The sequence below is a fragment of the Sus scrofa genome, chromosome 17 (assembly GCF_054392235.1).
Source record: "Sus scrofa isolate SSC_HxYL_T2T_F1_AM1 chromosome 17, Sscrofa_HxYL_maternal_Yorkshire_Landrace_v2.0, whole genome shotgun sequence".
In the NCBI taxonomy this organism is placed as follows: Eukaryota; Metazoa; Chordata; class Mammalia; order Artiodactyla; family Suidae; genus Sus; species Sus scrofa.
The window spans coordinates 18,217,325-18,236,024 of NC_139399.1; the positions used below are offsets into that span (position 1 = coordinate 18,217,325).

The 18,700-nt window shown below is 49.4% G+C and overlaps 1 protein-coding gene across 1 annotated transcript in view; it reads right to left on the reverse strand.

Annotated features, from left to right (window-relative positions):
- Positions 1-3,536: 3,536 nt before the first annotated feature.
- Positions 3,537-18,700, reverse strand: part of PLAT (plasminogen activator, tissue type) — a 28,207-nt gene continuing 13,043 nt past the window's right edge. Inside the window, 13 exon segments of the mRNA NM_214054.1 lie at positions 3,537-4,349; positions 6,804-6,970; positions 7,920-8,060; positions 8,219-8,355; positions 8,448-8,643; positions 10,148-10,233; positions 10,801-10,972; positions 12,648-12,739; positions 14,020-14,194; positions 14,533-14,643; positions 14,999-15,136; positions 17,097-17,139; positions 18,311-18,405. Of these exon segments, the coding sequence (NP_999219.1) occupies positions 4,191-4,349; positions 6,804-6,970; positions 7,920-8,060; positions 8,219-8,355; positions 8,448-8,643; positions 10,148-10,233; positions 10,801-10,972; positions 12,648-12,739; positions 14,020-14,194; positions 14,533-14,643; positions 14,999-15,136; positions 17,097-17,139; positions 18,311-18,382 (1,689 nt within the window). The 5' untranslated portion in view covers positions 18,383-18,405 and the 3' untranslated portion in view covers positions 3,537-4,190.

Here is an 18,700-nt window from a genome sequence, read left to right on the forward strand (position 1 = left end):
CCCCAGCCTGGGAACTTCCGTATGCCGCAGGTGTGGCCATTAAAAAAAAAAAAAAAAACTTTGCACAATTATCTGAGAATCTTTCATGTTCTTTGGGTCTATTGGCATCTATTTTATTAACCATCTTGGGATAATAAAGGAATACTATATAATTTCCTCTTATACCTGTTTCCTTCTCCTGATGAGTCCCAGACATTTTATCCTGAATTTCCTAACCCACCCCGGGTCATGATGTGTTTTAGCACCGTCCACTTGTGGGGCCGGGACTCTGCCCTGGAGCTCTGTCAGTGGCCTCTCCTGAGCAATTGTCTTCATGCAGTCTGTGGTTTCCAGGACTTCACTGCGAGGAATGTAGGGGCCTTTTCACTTCGCCTTTCTGTCAAAGGAGGTCTTACTGCTTTGGTTAATTTCATTAACCCAGCTATCTGAAGAAAAGCTGGTCCTGCGAAGGGGAGGGGATAAAACCAGCAGAATTCTTGCCAGAAATGTTTTCCTTACTTTTGTCCTCCGGCAGTTTTTTTCCCCAAATGGCTAGGATGCTTATCTACCTGAGACAAAATCTGCCACTTTGACAGGGGAACTCATAAGTGAACAGGCTCAAGTCAGGAAACCTATCACTTAAGTTTCTGTGACCTGCGCTTATTGAACTGGTCCAGGGACCTAAGCCTTTAGAGGAAGTTGGCGTTTTCCCCCCTGAATCAAGCTCTTGGCCTTTAGAGAATCTCTTTCTTTTTTTGTTTTTGTTTTTATGGGGGGTCTTTTTAGCTGTGCCTGTGGCATGTGGAAATTCGAGGGCCAGGGATGGAACCTGTGCCACAGCAGCAAACGGAGCCACTGAAGTGGAGAGTCTCTTTTGTGAGTCGAAAACTACTTTTCTTCTAAGATCCTCAAAGCTGAGCAGTTCTGACAGCCGGGGCGGGGGGGAAGGGGGGTGGGGGGAGGGGACAATTGCGACCATGTCTCCTCTTCTCCAAGGAACCGGCCTGTACCCAATAGCAAGCATTGCATCATCAGATTTACTCTTAGATCCGGGGTGTCACTGACAAAAAACTGTCAGGCAGTGAAACTCTGGCAGGAAGTGGGCCGGGGGTACGACCCCCTTCCAGGGCCTGAGTGTGGCCTCCTAACACTCGGGAATGAATTGGGGAGACACAGGTGCTGACAAAGCAAGAGACTTTATTGGGAAGGGGTGCCCAGGCGGAAAACAGCAGGTGAAGGAACCCAGAAGAATTGTTCTGCCTCATGTCTCAGGGTTTATGGGATGGCATTGGTTTCTGGGTTCTTTCTTTCCTTTCTTTCCTTCCTTCCTTCCATACATGCGGTATGTGGACGGTCCCAGACTAGGGGTCCAATTGGAGCTGCAGCTGCCGGCCTACGCTACAGCCACAGCAACACAAGATCTGAGTCATGTCTGCAACCTACACCACAGCTCACAGCTCACATCAAACCGGATCCTTAACTCACTGAGCAAGGCCAGGGATCAAACCCACATCCTTGTGGATCCTAGTCAGATTCGTTATTGCTGAGCCACGATGGGAACTCCCTCTGGGTTGTTTCTGGCCAGTCATCTTGCTCAGACCCTACGTGGTCTGGCTCTGGTTCCTTCTTGGTGGTGTGAGCATCTTTCCGCCAAGATGGATTCCAGCACTAAGGATTCTGGGAGGTTGGTCATCTTCTCCCTACTGGCCCCTCACAGATCCTCCCAGTTATTCTTCAGGGTAGCACTTTGTTCCTTGTTGGGACCCCACCCCCTTGTTGTAAGATAACTCATGCAAGTGGCTATTACCATGCCTGCCAAGGTGGGCAGTTTCAGTCAATTGTGCCCTAACAAAATCTCACAACTCAGATTGGGACTTAATCTCACTGCCTTTTTTTTTTTTTTTTTTTTGTCTTTTTAGAGCTGCACCCGCGCACATGGAGGTTCCCAGGCTAGGGGTCCAGTCGGAGCTGTAGCCGCCATCCTATGCCAGGGCCACAGCAACTCGGGATCTGAGCCAAGTCTGTGAGCTACACCATAGCTCACGGCAACTCGGTATCCTTAACCCACTCAGCGAGGCCAGGGATCAAATTTATGTCTTCATGGATGCCAGTCAGGTTCGTTAACCACTGAGCCATGACAGGATCTTCTCCACTGCTTTTCTTTTTTTCTTTCTTTCTTTCTTTCTTTCTTTTTTTTTTTTTTTTTTTGTCTTTTTGCCTTTTCTAGGGCTGCTCCCACGGCATATGGAGGTTCCCAAGTTAGGGGTCTAATTGGAGCTGTAGCTGCCGGCCTACGCCAGAGCCACAGCAACTTGAGATCAGAGCCGTGTCTGCAACCCACACCACAGCTCACAGCAATGCCAGATCCCCAACCCACTGAGCAAGGCCAGGGATCGAACCCGCAACTTCATGGTTCCTAGTTAGATCCGTTAACCACTGAGCCACAGCGGGACCTGATTTCAGGACTGAAGTTCAGGTTCTTTATGTCTCAGTTCAAAGTGATACAGAAGAAGCAGATTCACTGAAGCAGATTCCACCCCCACTCCCCTTACATGATAAAACTGTAGTCCACCTAATCCTCGGGCAGGGTCTCCTCCCCTGCCCACTTGCATCTCTCACAAGCATCTTATCTTAATAAAATCTGTCTCTTGTCCATCACTTTGTCTCTCGCTGAATACGTTCTATGCTCAGGCACAAAGAACCGGAACCTCAACAAATCCAGACACCAGGTGAGTGGTTCTCATTTAAAATCCATGGGTTCAAGTCCCAATCTGGATTTTTGGCTGGGTCCAGCACGTGGGTTCAAGTCCCAGTCTGGGCTCTGGCTAGGTTCAAGTCTCATGTATTATCAGTTTCAGAATCAAGTCCAAAGCTCAGTTTGGCATTCAAAACACCGTAATTAAATTCCAACCTACATTCTTCTTCATAAACTTCACTTTGGACCAACTGTACAACTCAGTTCCTTTCCTCACTTCCCCGGCCTTTTTTGCTCTCTAGATCTGCAGATTTTCACACAGGGATGTTCCTTGCCTGAGGAATGCACTCCACAGAGTTCCCTGGTGGCCTAGCAGGCTAAGGATCCAGCATTGTTACCACTGTGGCTCAGGTCACAGGTTTCAATCCCTGCCTGAGAACTTCCTCATGCTGTGGGCATAGCCAAAAAAAAAAAAAAAAAAAAAAAAAAAAGCCTTTACCACCTCTCTCTACCAGCCCAAATCATGACCAATTTTTGAAAAGCCTACCTAATTTTATCTTGTTCCTTAACATTCTCCAATCCTTCCTGCAGCTAAGTTTCAGTAAAACTTCCTTTTTGTGCTCCATCTCCATTCTGCCTTGTCATTTCCCTAAATAGCTCTTTTCCAATCAAACCAAAAGCTCCTTTCTTCCCCCCTTTTTTTCCCAACCACAGCACCTAGTACAGCACACTGTATGCCGCAGCTATTCTGAATGAATGAAAGGAAATATTTCCAATGATTCAAAGAATGTGGACAGGAGTAACATGGATAAAAGAGCTGGGGGGCGGGGGTCACAAACGACTCCACTCTGATTTGGGAAAATATGTGAAAAATATATCAGACTTTATTATTCCAGTAAGATATCATTCAGGGTTGTGGCAACATAGTAAATAAACACGAGACTGGATTGATATAAATAAGCTGAAGCCTAGTTTCTCAGTTATTCAAATGACATGTGTCTCCTCTTCTATTATGATGTTTATAAAGAAAAAAGAATTACACTGTGCACGACAGGATTTCCTTCCAAGAGCTGGAGCAAAGGAAAGCCAGACACTTGATTTAAAGGCTGGATTTGAGGAGTCTGATCTGGCCAGCCAGCCCCTCCCTCCCTAAGAGCCCCCAGCTTCCTGTGACTATAAATAGACATTCTATTTCTAATGCAACCCTTCTTCCCTGAAGGATCAAGTTCTCTTTGACTCTTGAGACACACTTTTATCTTTGTGGTCCCGTTTCCAATGCTTCTGGCATTGACAGAGCAGGAGGTGGGCTTCTGTGCTGGGTGGTGGTGTTCAGGTGGCATTCATCCATTGTCCCCGACTGACAGAGTCCATTTCAGACCTTAAGTCCTGAAAACTTCTCAGATGGGAAGTACCTGCGAAGATAACACCTTCCCCCTGCCTGGGCGGCGGGAAGAAGCACCCGCCTCGGCGCATCGTCTCCAAGGTGGAGGAAGTAGCGTCTCCGTGAGGTTCTCGGTCACGGTCTCGTGTTGTCTCGAATCCAGTTCAGGTAATTTGTGACCTTGGTGTACACACCCGGAACGTCCTTCTGCCCGCAGCCCAGGCCCCAGCTGATGACGCCAACCAAGGTCATGTGGTTGCCCTTCATACACACCAGGGGGCCGCCCGAGTCCCCCTGCAGGAAGGAGAACAGGTGAGCTGTTTTACGAGAAGGCAGACGCTCTGGGGGAAGTTAGGGTGAACATTCGTAGTATTACTATCCACAGTCTTCAAAGAGTTTAGTTTGGGGAAGGCATTCTTTCTGCTTTTTCGGCTGCCCCCAGCGCAGGTGGTAGTTCCCAGGCCAGGGATCAAATCAGAGCTGTGGCTGCGACCTGTGCCACAGCTGCAGCCACACCACCGATCCTTAACTCACTGTGCAGGGCCGGGGATTGAACCACAGAGGAGCCGGCTCATTGACCCACAGCACCACAGTGGGGACTCCTGGGGGAGGGAAATTTTATCTCCATGATCTCGGTCCTCTGGAGAATTGGGTTGTTATTTACCTTGTAAAGTGGAATTAAGCTAATTGCTCAGATATTTCAGGTCTGTACCTGGCTTGTAACTCCGCCACTTAGTAGCCTTGGGGCTAACTCAGCTTCAGTGTTCCTACCTGAATGATACTAGAGAATGAATACTCATCCCCAATGGAAGTCATCCTACCTCCCTTATAAGGTTATGGGAATTGTGGGGGAGAAAGCTTAAAAAGCTCTAAAAACAATGTATGACCTTTAGTAAAACTCCCGGTAATTGTTAGCTGTTGTCTTACGGAATGGAAACGATTTCTGTTTTAACTTGACCTAGCCGATAGATCACGGTTTAGTTTTTGCGTGCAACCTTTTTATGATTGTCGAGCTGGGTGGGGTGGTTGAGGGGTCTGAAGAAACCTTTCAGAAAGAGACCAAAGGTGGAGTTTCCTGCTGTGATGCAATGAAATCAGCGGCTTCTCCGCAGCACCCCGGCCCAAGACTGTGGGTTGAAGGGTTTGGCATTGGCTGTAGCCGTGGCTTAGGTGAAAACTGTGGCTCAGATCTGATCCCTGGCCCAGGATCTCCAAATGCCATGGGTGACCAAAAAAGGAAAGAACAAACAAAAAAAAAAAAAAAAAGAGAGAGAGAGAGAGAGAGGCCAAAGGCTGATAAGGAACCAAGAATGGGAGGAAGATGCTTGGTGTGATCACCATGTGAGAACCAAGCCCACAAAGTCTTCAGCACCAGAGCCGGTCCTGCTGCCTCCTGTCCCCTCTGCCCAAGACTTGGTGGAGAGCCAGGTGTGCTCTGGGCACAAAAATGGCTCAGCATGGCTGGTTCCTTGGTCTCTTTAGGTCCTAGGCACACAGATTGGTCTGTGTCTCACACCCAGTGTCCTGTTATCATGAAATACAAGTATGGGGGTTCCCACTGTGGCTCAGCAGTAATGAACCTGAACTAGTATGCATGAGGACTCGGGTTTGGTCCCTGGCCCTGCTCAATGGGTTAAGGATCCAACGTTACCATGAGCTGTGGTATAGATCGCAGACACAGCTTGGATCTGGCATTGCTGTGGCTGTGGTGTAGGCCGGCAGCTATAGCTCCAATTCGACCCCTAGCCTGGGAAATTCCAAATGCCAAGGATGTGGCCCTAAAAAGACAAAAAAAAAAAAAAAAAAAAAAGAGAGAGAGAGAGAGAGAGAAGGAGAAAAAAGAAAAAGAAAGGAAAAAAAGGAGGGAGTTACCGTCGTGGTTCAGCTGTTAACAAACCCGACAAGGATACATGAGGATGCAGGTTCCACCCCTGGCCTCGCTCAATGAGTTAAGGATCCAGTGTTGCTGTGAGCTGCGGTGTAGGTCACAGATGAGACCTGGATCCTGGGTTGTTGTGGCTGTGGTGTAGGTCGGCAGCTACAGCTCCAATTAGACCCCTAGCCTGGAAACTTCCATATGGTGAAGATGCAGCCCTAAAAAGCCCCCCTACCCCAAAAGAGTGTCCTAATATCTGTTGCTTTATCCATCACCTTGATAGTCATGTAATTGCCTGGGTTTACAGGAAATCCTGTAGCAGGTGGAGGTTCCGGTGCAGACCTCGGGGAAATTTCCTGCAGTTTAGACTTCTTAAGTTTAGATGGCTTTGATCTTTTTCCAATTGCTTTATTCTCTGAGGCCTTCATCTAGAATCCCCAGCACCTCACTGAAATGAATCACTCCTTTCCGGCCATATATTTTTTTTCTTTTTTTGTTTTTTTGGGGGTTTTTTTTAGGGCTGCACCTGCAGCATATGGGGGTTCCCAGGGTAGGGGTCCAATTGGAGCTGTAGCTGCCAGCCTGCGCCAGAGCCATATCAATGTCAGATCTGAGCCAAGTCTGTGACCTGCACTGCAGCTCATGGCAAAGCCAGATCCTTAACCCACTGAGCCAGGGATGGAACCCAAATCGTCATGGATAATAGCCGGGTTCATTACCACTGAACCACAACAGGAACTCCTTACTTTTTTTTTCTTGGTTGAGAATCTGTTGGTAGAGGAACATTTTGCCCTTGGAGCAGGGGGCAGCAGTGAAGGGATGGGTCAGGAGTGAAGGGATGGGTCAAGGGATAGGAGAGACGCTGAGTTTACCTGGCAGGCGTCGTGCAGGTTTGCATCGTCCCCACCACTTCGTGTGTCCCCGGCACACAGCATATTGTTGGTGATGGTTTTATTAAACAAATGTTTTGAAGTGCAGCGGCTGGATGGGTACAGCCGGACATGAGCCTCCTTCAGCCGCTCAGAATAGAAAGGAGAAGCTGAAAGAGAGGAGGAAAGACTTCTTGTGGTTTTAGGGAAAGTTATTTATAACCCTTTTGAAGGAGAAAGCCAAACTTTCCAATAGTAGCTAACATTTATCAATTTGTTACATGTATGAAATTGAATCTTATGAAATTGGTAATGTTTATTTTTTATTTTTTTGTCTTTTTTGTCTTTTCTAGGGCCACACCCATGGCATATGGAGGTTCCCAGGCTAGGGGTCTAATTGGAGTTGTAGCCACCGGCCTACACCAGAACCACAGCAACACCAGATCCAAGCCGCCTCTGCAACCTACACCACAGCTCATGGCAACGCTGGATCCTTAACCCACTGAGCAAGGCCAGGGATGGAACCTGTGTCCTCATGGATATCAGTTGGGGTTCGTAACCCACTGAGCCACAACGGGAACTCCATCTCTCTCCACTTCCTATCAGAATCTCTTGGGAGTTCCCATCGTGGCGCAGCGGAAACGAATCTGACTAGGAACCATGAGGTTGTGGTTTGGATCCCTGGCCTCACTCAGTGGGTTAAGGATCTGGCGTTGCCATGAGCTGTGGTGTAGGTCACAGATGCAGCTCAGATCTGGCGTTGCTGTGACTGTGGTGTAAGCCGGCAGCTACAGCTCCAATTGGACCCTTAGCTTGGGAACCTCCATATGCCTCGAGTGTGGCCCTAAAGAGCAAAAAAGGATCTCCTGGAAACCTTAAGCTCTCAAAGCACTCGTGCTATTCAGACTCCTCTTAACCTGCATGGCTCCTCTGAGAGGCCAGGAGGGTGGGGCCTCCCTGGGGGCAGGAACTTGCCCTCCCTCCACTGTCATTGCAGCAGGGCCTGACCCCAGGCTGGACACTCTCAGGGGACCCCTTTCTCCTCTATCTGGTCAGTACCCCCGCTCGCCAGGCCACCCCAAAACAGACAGGATGGGGCCTCCACTTCCTCACACTCACAGGCTTCATGCTTGCCGTAGCCGGACAGCTCGCACTCCGTCCAATCGGGCAGCTGCAGGTCGGCCTCCGGGAGGCAGACGGTGCGGACCGCATCACTTTCCTGGGCGCAGGTCAGCGAGTCTGATTTCAGCTGCAGCAGAGCTGGAGGGAGAGGGGCGGGGAAGGGTGAGCTTTGTCTGGGGTGGGCGGGGTGGGGGGATGGGATGGGGAAGTGGAGTGGTGTGTGTGTGGGGGGGGGGGGTCTGGAAGAAGGTGTGATGGCCCTCGGAGCTGGGCCATCCGGATTCCCCACCCCTTACCAATGTCATTGTCGTAAGTGTCGTCATCAAATTCCTTGTGGACGATGTATTTTTCCACTTCAAACGCCTGCTCCTCCTCTCCAGGGACCAGCCTATACGTTCTGCCCAAGACCACCCTGACGTGGTGGGGAGGGAACCTGGCAGAGAGACGGCCTTAGGATGCTCCTCCCCACCGGGCCTGGTCCAAGGTCTTAGGGAGGAGGATGGCCCACCTGGCTTCCCTCCCTACCTCTCTTGGAAGCAGTGAGCAGCTGACAGCACCCAGCAGGAGCTGATCAGGATCCCCCCACACAGAAACCTCTCTCCTGGGGACCTCCGGTTCTTGACGAAGATGGCAGCCTGCCATGGGTGCGAGGTGATGTCAGCATAGAGGCCTCCTTTGATGCGGAACTGGGGCTCCTTGTACTGTCTCAGGCCGCAGGTGACTGGGTGAGGAAAGGGCAGAGCAGGGGGTCAGACCTGGGGCAACCTCCCCGAGCCCTGTCTTAGTGTTTTGCCTGGTGTGTCCTCCTATAGAACCACAGAACAGCCTCCACGGCAATAAATCCACAGCTGGCCTGCAGTGAGTCACAGGACCCACCGAGCACTGGGCAGAGGCTCTCTTTAACCCTCACAGCTCCCAGCTTCAGAGAGGCACCTGAACCCAGATCTGTCTGACCCCCAAACCAGGGTCTTTCTGCTATGCGTCACCACCTCTAGTTTCTTCCTGTAGCCACTTGCTGGCTTGAGAAATAATGAGGCGGGAGTTCTCACTGTGGCTCAACAGTTTAAGAACACAACATAGTCTCCATGAGGATGCGGGTTTGATCCCCGCCTCGCTCAGTGGGTTAAGGATCTGGTGTTGCCGCAAGCTGTGTGGGTCACAGATGCGCCTCTGACTCAGTGTTGTGGTGGCTGTGGCACAGACCTCAGCTGTAGCTCTGATTTGACCCCTAGCCCGGGAACTTCCACATGCCGGGTGTGGTCATAAAAAGAAAAAAGAAAGGTAAAAAAAAGAAAAAAGAAAGAACAGGGCATTGCAATTCTCCTGGGAACTATTTCCTCATTGCTTTCCCATCTCCTCAACCTCAACCCTCCTTCAAGGCTAGAGTGAAATCCTGCCTCTTCCCTAAAACTCCAGCCCAGCAGGCTCTGAGCCAGCCTGATAATATGGCTCCCGAAGTCATGCCATTTGTGACCTTGGCTGTGAGATTACTGGGAGCCGGTGTCTTACCTGCCCGATTAAACTCTATATTCCCTGAGTTTGGCTGATCTGTGGGTTCTCAGGAACCGATTAATAACAGCCTATTTTCAGACAATTTCTCAAGTTTCATTTCTTAGGAAAGTGGGCCAAGCTGAATGTCTTTCTGTCTCCACCCCGTGTCCCTAAGCCTGTTCCCCTGGGTTAACTGGCTTCTGAGAGAAAGGCAGGATTGTTCACAGCCTGTCCTTGCACAGGCCCTGGAGTCAAATGATGGGTCAGGCCTTAGCTCTATTCCCAAACCCAGCCGGCTTGGGCAAGTCACGTGACATCTGAGAGCTTGTTTCCTAACCAGGAGAGTGGGGTGGGAAGGCCACCCTCACCACCTTGTTGGGAGAACCTAGAAGCATCGAGGGGGCAATGAGCATGTGCTGTCCTCTCCTGACACCACCACCACTGTCATCATTGACAGAGCCATCCAGAGAGAGCCTGGAGCCTATGGCTTCTAAGGGAAACTGGTGCATTCTTTTCCTTATTTTGGTCCCCCCCTCCCCCCATCACCTGCCCAAGACTGTTGCCAACCCATCTTTGGCTCAGTGGTGGAAGCCCCCTCCCCATCAAGGCCCCGCCTTTCTGAAAATCTGGCAGCTGCACAGTCTGAACCAGCCACAGTGCAGACACAGGCAGTGGCAGAAGAAACCGATAAGAGTGAGGCTGAGGGAGGGAGGGGGGGCCAGGGCCGTTCTTACCGCACTGAGGCAGGTCACAATACTCCCAGGTCAGCTTATGGTCCTTCAGCACGTGGCACCAAGGCTGGGTGTCCCCATTTGGATTCCTAGTCGGAAGGGATGAGGGTTTCCACTCACATCACAAGTAGGGGAAGGAAGGACCCTGAGCTCTCCACGGGGCTCCACCGCTGACCCCACCATAGGAAAACTACTGTAACTTTGTTTTTCTTGCATCGACATTACGTTCTCATCTCCCAGCTGTGCTAGGAGAAAACTCTTAGAATGGAATAAAAAGGCCAGGTGAGGAACGGGCAGATGAGGACCAGGTGGCTAGGGGACAGCCCCTCAAACTTGGGATTTGGGTCGTAAAACTGGAGGACTTGACTTTTCACAATGGGTGCTATTCTAGCCAGTGAATAGGTTGGAGGCCATTGTTCCATCCCATCTCGGTCTTTCAGGTAACTTTCAGCACCAGATCCTGTCCCACTGGTCTCCCCAACCCCGCCCCTTGAGCAGACGCCCCGCCCCTTGCCCAAGCACTCCACCCCTACGCAGATGCCCCGCCTCTGCGCAGAGGTCCCGCCCCTGCCCCAAAGCCCCACGCCTGCACAGATGCGCCTCCCCTACGCAGACGCCCCGCCCTGCGCAGACGCCGGGGATTCTGAGCTGCGCACCTGCAGTAGTTGTGCTTGCCCAGGCCCAGAGTCTGTGCGTTGCTGTTCCAGGCTGTGTAAATTTTGCCCATCAGGACCAAGGAATTCCATGGGAGGCAGAAGGCCCCAGACATGGTGAGGCTGCGGGTGCCGCGGTAGTCCAACCCTTTCCCAGTGTAGCATTCCTCTTTTTCTGGAACACAAGAGATCTCAGATTGAAACAAAGCCACCCACGCTAAAGTGGGCTCATGAGGTTTGCAGCAGGGCCTTAGGTGGAGCTGGCAGCCTGGAATGTCCAGGGTGGCCAGCCTGGCCGTGAGGAGGGCCGGGCACAGCCCACCCCCCCTTTCCTCTCCTTCAAGCCCTTTCACAGGCGGTGGTAGGCGGCTTCCATCTGGTGCCGACTTCCATCACGGGCCATGGCTTCCTCGAGGGCTGTGTTGAGAGAGACTCTGAGATATACTCAGGTTTAGCAGGAAAGGATGCTGAGTTCAGCTAGTGGAGATTATTCCTGGAGCTGCCTGCAAAGTGACTAGGGATTTGCTTGTTTATACTTGACAGGCTTCTGTAAACCTCCTGCTTATTGGGGGACACGTGGGCAGGCCCAGTTTTCTCAGATTTTTGTCTGTCAGGGTCCTGAAGGGTTTGTCAGACTTGGGAAGGGAGAGGCTGAACCTTCAAGTGCTTCAAATTTTCACATAGTTACCCCATTTTACCTTCTTTTCTCCCCATTTGACACTGACAAGGTGTACCACTATAGTAAAAATTTACTATAGTAAATTTACATATATGTAAATAGCATAATGAGAAGGGACGTTTAAGATTTATCAGGACCAGGAGTTCCCGTCGTGGTTCAGCGGCAACGAGCCCAACTTGTATCCATGAGGATGCAGGTTTAATCCCTGCCCTCAGTCAGTGGGTTAAGGATCCCAAGTTGCTGTGGCTGTGGCATAGGCCAGCATCTGCAGCTCTAATTAGACCCTTAGCCTGGGAACTTCCACATGCTGCCTGTGCAGCCCTAAACAAACAAACAAACAAACAAAAAGATTTATCAGGACCAGTAAATCCCAATTTATACCAGATCTGGGGGATGGGGAGTATGCTTTAGTGTTACTCTAAAGAGTTTCCAGGAGTTCCTTGGTGCCCTGGTGTTTAAGGACTTGGCATTGTCACTACTAGGGCACAAGTTCTGTCCCTGGCCCAAGAACCTCTTCATGCCGAGGGTGTAGCCAAAAATAAAAATAAAATTTTAAGAGTTCCCAAATTCACAAGTCCATCAGCATTCGCTGTAGTCTGAATGCACATTTAGAACTTCAAAGCATATTTTTCATACCATTGTAATACATAACATAATTATTTGTGAAAGCACCAGTAAATTCACAGGAACTTAGTATTTTTTAAATCTGGGAAATTTTCTCACATGAACAGTCTTTTTTTGTGGGGGGCACACCTGTGACATATGGAAGTTCCCAGGTTAGGGGTCCAATCAGAGCTGCAGCTGCTGGCCTATGCCACAGCCACAGCAACGTGGGATCTGAGCAGCGTCTGGGACCTACACCACAGCTCATGGCAATACGGAATCCTTGCATTCTCAGAAGGAAACCACTGGCCCTGCCCTGTCTTCTCTGTCAGTGGGGAAACTGTCGGTCAGAGGTGTGCAGAGATCAGCTCAAGGTCAAACAAACAGCTAGTTAGACAGAAGCCTGGGCGAGGACCTAACCTGAGCCTCGTGCCTTTCTTCCCTCTGACACCACAGTGCCTACCTACCAACCCACTCCTTTGTCTCCTCATTGGCAGAAGTACCATCAGCCTCCAGACCCTGCTCCCCATGAGGCTTCAGGGGCCATGGGGAGGCAGGCTGCACTTACCCTTGGTGCAGGCGGGTGTGCTGCAGAAATCGGGGATATACTTCTCTGCCTTGAAAATGTAGCACCAGGGCTTCGAGTCTTTGTCTGGGTTTCTGAAAAATCAGTCAGGGAAGGCCAGGGGAGGTGAAGAGTGAAGCCTGTGGCTTGGACCCAAAAGCTATGCTCCCTCTTCTGGGGAAGGAATTCTGGGCTTTTGTTGTACACAGGAGAGTTGCGTTATGTTGGGTGGAGCTATGACCTTGTCCTTGTCTTCCTTTGGAGATTGATGATTGATTGTGGTTCAAGAAGATGCACATGGCTGGCAAGTTGCACAAGGGGTGGACTGTGATGGTGAGTTTTATATGTTAACTTGGCTGGACTGTTATGACTGGTTACTCAATCAAACACCAACCTAGGTGGTGCTGTGAAGGGATCTGCAGATGTGCTCCATATCTGGAGTCAGCTGACTTTAAGGAAAGGAGATTATCCTCCATTACGTGGGTGGGCCACATATAATCAGTCGAAGGCAAAGGTGTGAAGAGCCAAACTGAAAAGAAATTCTTTTTTTTTTTTTTTTCCTATTTCTTTGGGCCGCTCCCACAGCATATGGAGGTTCCCAGGCTAGGGGTCGAATCGGAGCTGTAGCCCCCAGCCTACGCCAGAGCCACAGCAATGTGGGATCCGAGCCGCGTCTGCAACCTACACCACAGCTCACGGCAATGCTGGATCGTCAACCCACTGAGCAAAGGCAGGGACCGAACCCGCAACCTCATGGTTCCTAGTTGGATTCGTTAACCACTGCGCCACGACGGGAAGTCCCCTGAAAAGAAATTCTGTCTCAAGACCACAGTATAGACTCACAATCTGAGTTTCCACCTTGGGGGCCTGCCTACAGTTTCCAAATCTGCCAGCCCCAACAATCACATGAGCACATTTCTTAAAATAAATTTCTCTCTATATATATTTATATATCATAAATGTAATATAATTAGATATGTAGTTATAATTATATATTATAGCTATTCCAGAGAAGCAGAACCAATAGATCTATATCATATAATTATATATTTGTGTCATTATAAATAATTTATATATTTATGTAATTATAAATAATTTAATTATTTACTATATATATGTAAATATATTACTATAATTATATAAACATGTACTATATAATTATATGATATAGATCTATTGGTTCTGCTTCTCTGGAAGATACATTATATATATAAAATATATAAACATGTAATTATATATGTGTGTGTGTGTATATATTTCTCTCCTTTTGCTTCTGCTTCTCTGGAGAAACCTGACAGGTCTGACACAGGTCTTTTGCCAACTGTGGCAGCTTCTCCCCAGAGGAAACCTCCCAGTGGGAGGGCAGCCCACTCACCTGCAGTAGTTGTGGTTTCCCAGGCCCAGCTTGACAGCGTCAGGCCTCCGCCCATTGTAGGGCTTGCTGGCCAGGCCACTGGTGTTCCAGTTGACACACTCGGCCCCACTCTCTGTTGTGCTCCACGTGCCCCTGTAGGTGATACCCTGGTCCTCGTAGCAGGTGGCTCTGGCATCTGAGGGAAAGCGGGACACACACGACACCTTGCATGTAGAGCCCCCGGTCACTTAATTCCCGAAGGGAGCTCACCTCCGCTTCTGTCATCACCGCCAACCAGAGGCATGCTGGCTGCTGGGGTGGCTGGGGTCGCCCAGCTGATGGGGGCAGAGCCAGATTCCAGACTGGCGCCCAGGGCTCTGCTTGTCAGGCCCAGCACTTTGGCTTCCCAACCAGCCTTGGATGGCCTGCCCACCCCACCTGACCCTTGCCCCGTCCGCACACACTTCCTTTCCTCGCCAGGTAGGTTTGGCAGCTGGGGTCTCGCGCACTCACACCCACCTGCCGGCCACTCACCTATTTCACACTGTCTCCCGATGAACCCCACAGGGCACTGGCAGACGAAGTCTGAGAAATAGACAGCCTGCAGACATGTCCCCCCATTGAAGCACCGGGGTTCGCTGCAACCTGTCAAGTGTAAGCAAGGGGACCCCTAATTACTGTCCAAGCAGCCCAAGAGGAGATGAGTCGGAGTTAAAATATGCTCGCCACACATGGGCACTATTCTAAGTGTTTTACAAAAACGAACTCATTTACTCCTCATAGCAGTCCACAAAGTCTGTCCTCCTGTTCCCCCATTTTACAGATGAGCAAACTGAGGCCCGCAGCCTCAAGCGTTCTTCTCGGCACCTTTACCTTGGCCTAGGGAGGAGGCTACCTGAGCCCCCCTTGAGGGTTGGACAGGCCAAGGACTGTGACAGATAGGGCTTGGGCTGGGAGACTGGACCCCAAGGCTCAAAGCCTGGCCTGGGTGGTCACTTACTTTTGACAGGCACAGAGTGGCACTGGGTCTGGCCATCGTTGCACCAGCAGTGTTCCACCCGGTTGCCCCTGAGCAGGGGCCGCAGCCACGACTGGTGTTGCTGGTATATCATCTGTGTTTTCTCATCTCTGCAGGTCACTGTAACGAGAGACAGGCTGGCCTCTTTAGGGCATGACTCACCCCAAACTGGAGCCCTGCCCCCACCTGTCCTGCTCACTTTCAGGATAATCCATCCTTTATTCCTTTCTCTTCTCAGATGGAAGACAACAAATACTCCATATTTTGTCACCAACCACCATTTTCATTTAGTTTAATTGTTATTAAAAAAATTTTTTAAATCAAGTTTATTAGAGGGTAGTGCCAATGTTACTTTACAAACAACTATGTGGTCTTTTTTTTTTTTTTCTTTTTATGGCTGCACCTGCAGCATATGGAAATTCCTGGGCTAGGGGTCAAATTGGAGCTGCAGCTGCTGGCCTATACCACAGCCACAGCAGCGTGGGATCCAAGCTGCATCTGTGACTTACCCCACAGCTCACGCTAACGCTGGATCCTTAACCCACAGAGTGAGGCCAGGGACCAAACCCCCATCTTCGGGAGACTAGTCGGGTTCTTAACCCACCAAGTTACAGTGGGAACTGCAACTATGTGATCTTTACATTTAGTTTCTAGAAGTGCTCTGAAAAGCAGTTATTTTCTTGAAATATATTCTAGAATATAGTGATATATTTCTACTGTCTTATTTTAGTTTCAATGAAACATGACTACACTTGCGTAACACAATTTTTTTTTGCCCTCACCCGCAGCATATGAAGTTCCTGGGCCAGGGATCAAACCTGTGCCTCAGCAGCACCACATGGGAACTTCCAGGGAAAATAATTTTAAAAGACCCCTTTTATTGTTTTTCCTCTGATGGGCCCTTGTTTTGAAAGAGTTTATCTATCAAAACACATCTATTAATACTCTAACTTCTTATTTTAATTAATCAAAAATAAGCACATGTATGCAAGTTGCCTACCAGAATTTTTGATCCGCATGCGTATTACCACACTGAGAGGACGCATTTCTGGCCCAAAACAAAGAAAATGACATTTTAGTCTGTGCAGACATGGCGCTACTTCCATGCGTGTTTTTGGCAAAGTGAAGATAACTGAAGTATACTCGCATGGATATGGATTTCCCTCTGTCTCCCTCTCTGTTTGCAAACCAGAATGCCAACTTAAAAACTCCTTAACTTTTTCTTTTTTCTTTTCTTTTCTGTTTTTTTGGGGGGTTTTGTTTTGTTTTGTTTTGTTTGGCTTTTTTAGGGCCATACCCACGGCATATGGAAGTTCCCAGGCTAGAGGTCAAATCAGAGCTGTAGCTGCCGACCTACCCCGCAGCCCCAGCAATGAGGGATCTGAGCCAAGTCTGTGACCTACACCATAGCTCACAGCAATGGTGGATCCTTAACCCACTGAACGAGGCCAGGGATCAAACCTGCCTCCTCATGGGTACTAGTCGGGTTCGTTACCACTGAGCCATGATGAGAACTCCCATGTTTTATTCTTAGGATCCTGGTGGAATGTTCCTTGGGTTTCTAGGGTCAACTCTAGACATGGCTTTGCAGAGGAGGTCTTCCCATGGCACTCCTGTGAGGTATCCCAGGTTTGTTATCCCCTTGTTACCCATTGAAGAAGCCGAGGCACAGAGGTGTTAGATAACAACAATGCCAAGTGGAGTCTGGGAGGACGGGGATCACAGCCCAGGGAAAGGCCCCACAGCCTAGAGGCTGTGTGACCCTGGCCTAGTCACTCAGGCTCTCTGGGCTGCATTCCCATCTGTGTAACAGGACTTTGGGCCATTGGGCTGGCAGGCTTCCAGCAGCATGAGACTCCCTGCTGGCTGGCCCCTAAAACACACCTGTTCCTGTCCCCTCAGAGCCTGTGTGAGCAGTGAATGAGGACACAGGCATCTCTGCAGAGTCTCTACCTTCACTGGAGCTTAGGTAAGCAGGGCACAGTGGGAGAAAATACCCAACAGAGCCTAGAGCACCCTGACCCTGACCCTGAGCCCTGTCCCCGCCTCCATCGACCCCTGTCCACCTCAGCAACCTCACCTCTGTACGATCTGACTCCTCTTCTGAGTCGCCTGTGGGTTTCCTGCAAAGACATGGTGGGTGGAGGGGGGGGGGGGAAGAAGGATCAGCACAGGCAAGGTGTCTTGAGAATAAAGGTGATCACATCAGAAGAGCATCATCAGCCCACCAGTCAGATACCACCTGCCCAGAGCATCCCCCTCAGGTAACTGGTCCAGGTGGAATGCTCATTACCTGCCTCCCTGTCTAATTCTTCCTCTCTTAGACCATCCAAAAGGACTGTCTGAGTGATGGAAATGTCTAATATCCATGCCATCCAATATGGCAGTCGCTGGTCATGTATGGGGACTGAGCACTTCAGAGGTGGTGTGACTGAAGTGGGTTTTCAGTTTCATTTAACTTTAACTCGTTTTATTTTATTTTTTGGCTGTGCCTGTGGCACGCATAAGTTCCAGGGCCAGGGATTGAACCCTTGCCACAGCAGTAACCAAAGCCACAGCAGTGACAACACCAGCTCCTTAACCTGCCACACCACAAGGGAATTCCTCATTTTAACTATTTTTAAATTAATATAGCACAGAGAACTCTACCCAATATTCTGTGATAGTCTGTGTGGGAAAAGAATCTGAAAGAGAATGGATGTGTGTACATGTATAATTGAATCACTTCGTTGATTGTCATGACCTTGTAAATCCACTAGATGAAATAAATTCTAAAAATAATAAAATATTATAATAATGAAATTAAAATAAAAATTAAATGAAAAAATTAAAAAATAATAAAATATTATAATAAAAAATTAAAAAGCCACATGTGGTTAGTGGAGTTGAACACCCCCCACCCCCACACACACGCCATGCTGTCCCCTACATGTAGCGGTTCCAATTCTTCCTTCTCTAAAATCCTGCTCTGGGGGCAACACTCTTTGACTCAGTGATGCCTTTGGCTGCCAGCATCTTTACAGAGCATGTGTACTGTAGAGCTCCCGTCCCCACTAGGTAGCAAGCAGTCCGCAGGCAGCTCAAATGTTCCCATTCACGTGCCCTGTCTTTTAGGAATGCATTATGCAAACACATCCTTTAAAGTCAACTCCAAAGAAGGCATTTGAGAGGCAGCGTTTTCTCAAATCAGGATGGATGCCTGAGATTCCCCCTGGAAGCCTGGATCCCAAGCATTATCTGCCAAGGGACATGTGTCCGGTGGGTCCCAGCACAGACCCCAAGCGGTACACCCACCTGGCTGGGCGAGGTGCAGATGGCCCCACACAGCAGGAGCACACACCAGAGCTCTCTCTTCAGTGCATACATTGTTCCTCAGTGTCTCGTAAATGCTGGAAGAAGATGGGGAAAAAAGAGATTAGTCGTGTGATGTGAGAGGTCTGAAAGGATGGCCAAGTTCAGGAACCTGCCGGTCCCTCGAGCATCGGCACCCACAGCAGGACAGGCCATCGCAGGTGTCTGGAAGATGGTATTTTTTAAAAACTGATGTATATTTTGTATGTAAGATACACACAACATAAAATTTGCCATTGCAACCATCCTAAAGCATAAGTTCAGTGGCATGAAGTACATTCACATTGTTGGGCAGCTGTCACCACCATCCATTTCCAAACTTTCGTCTTCCCA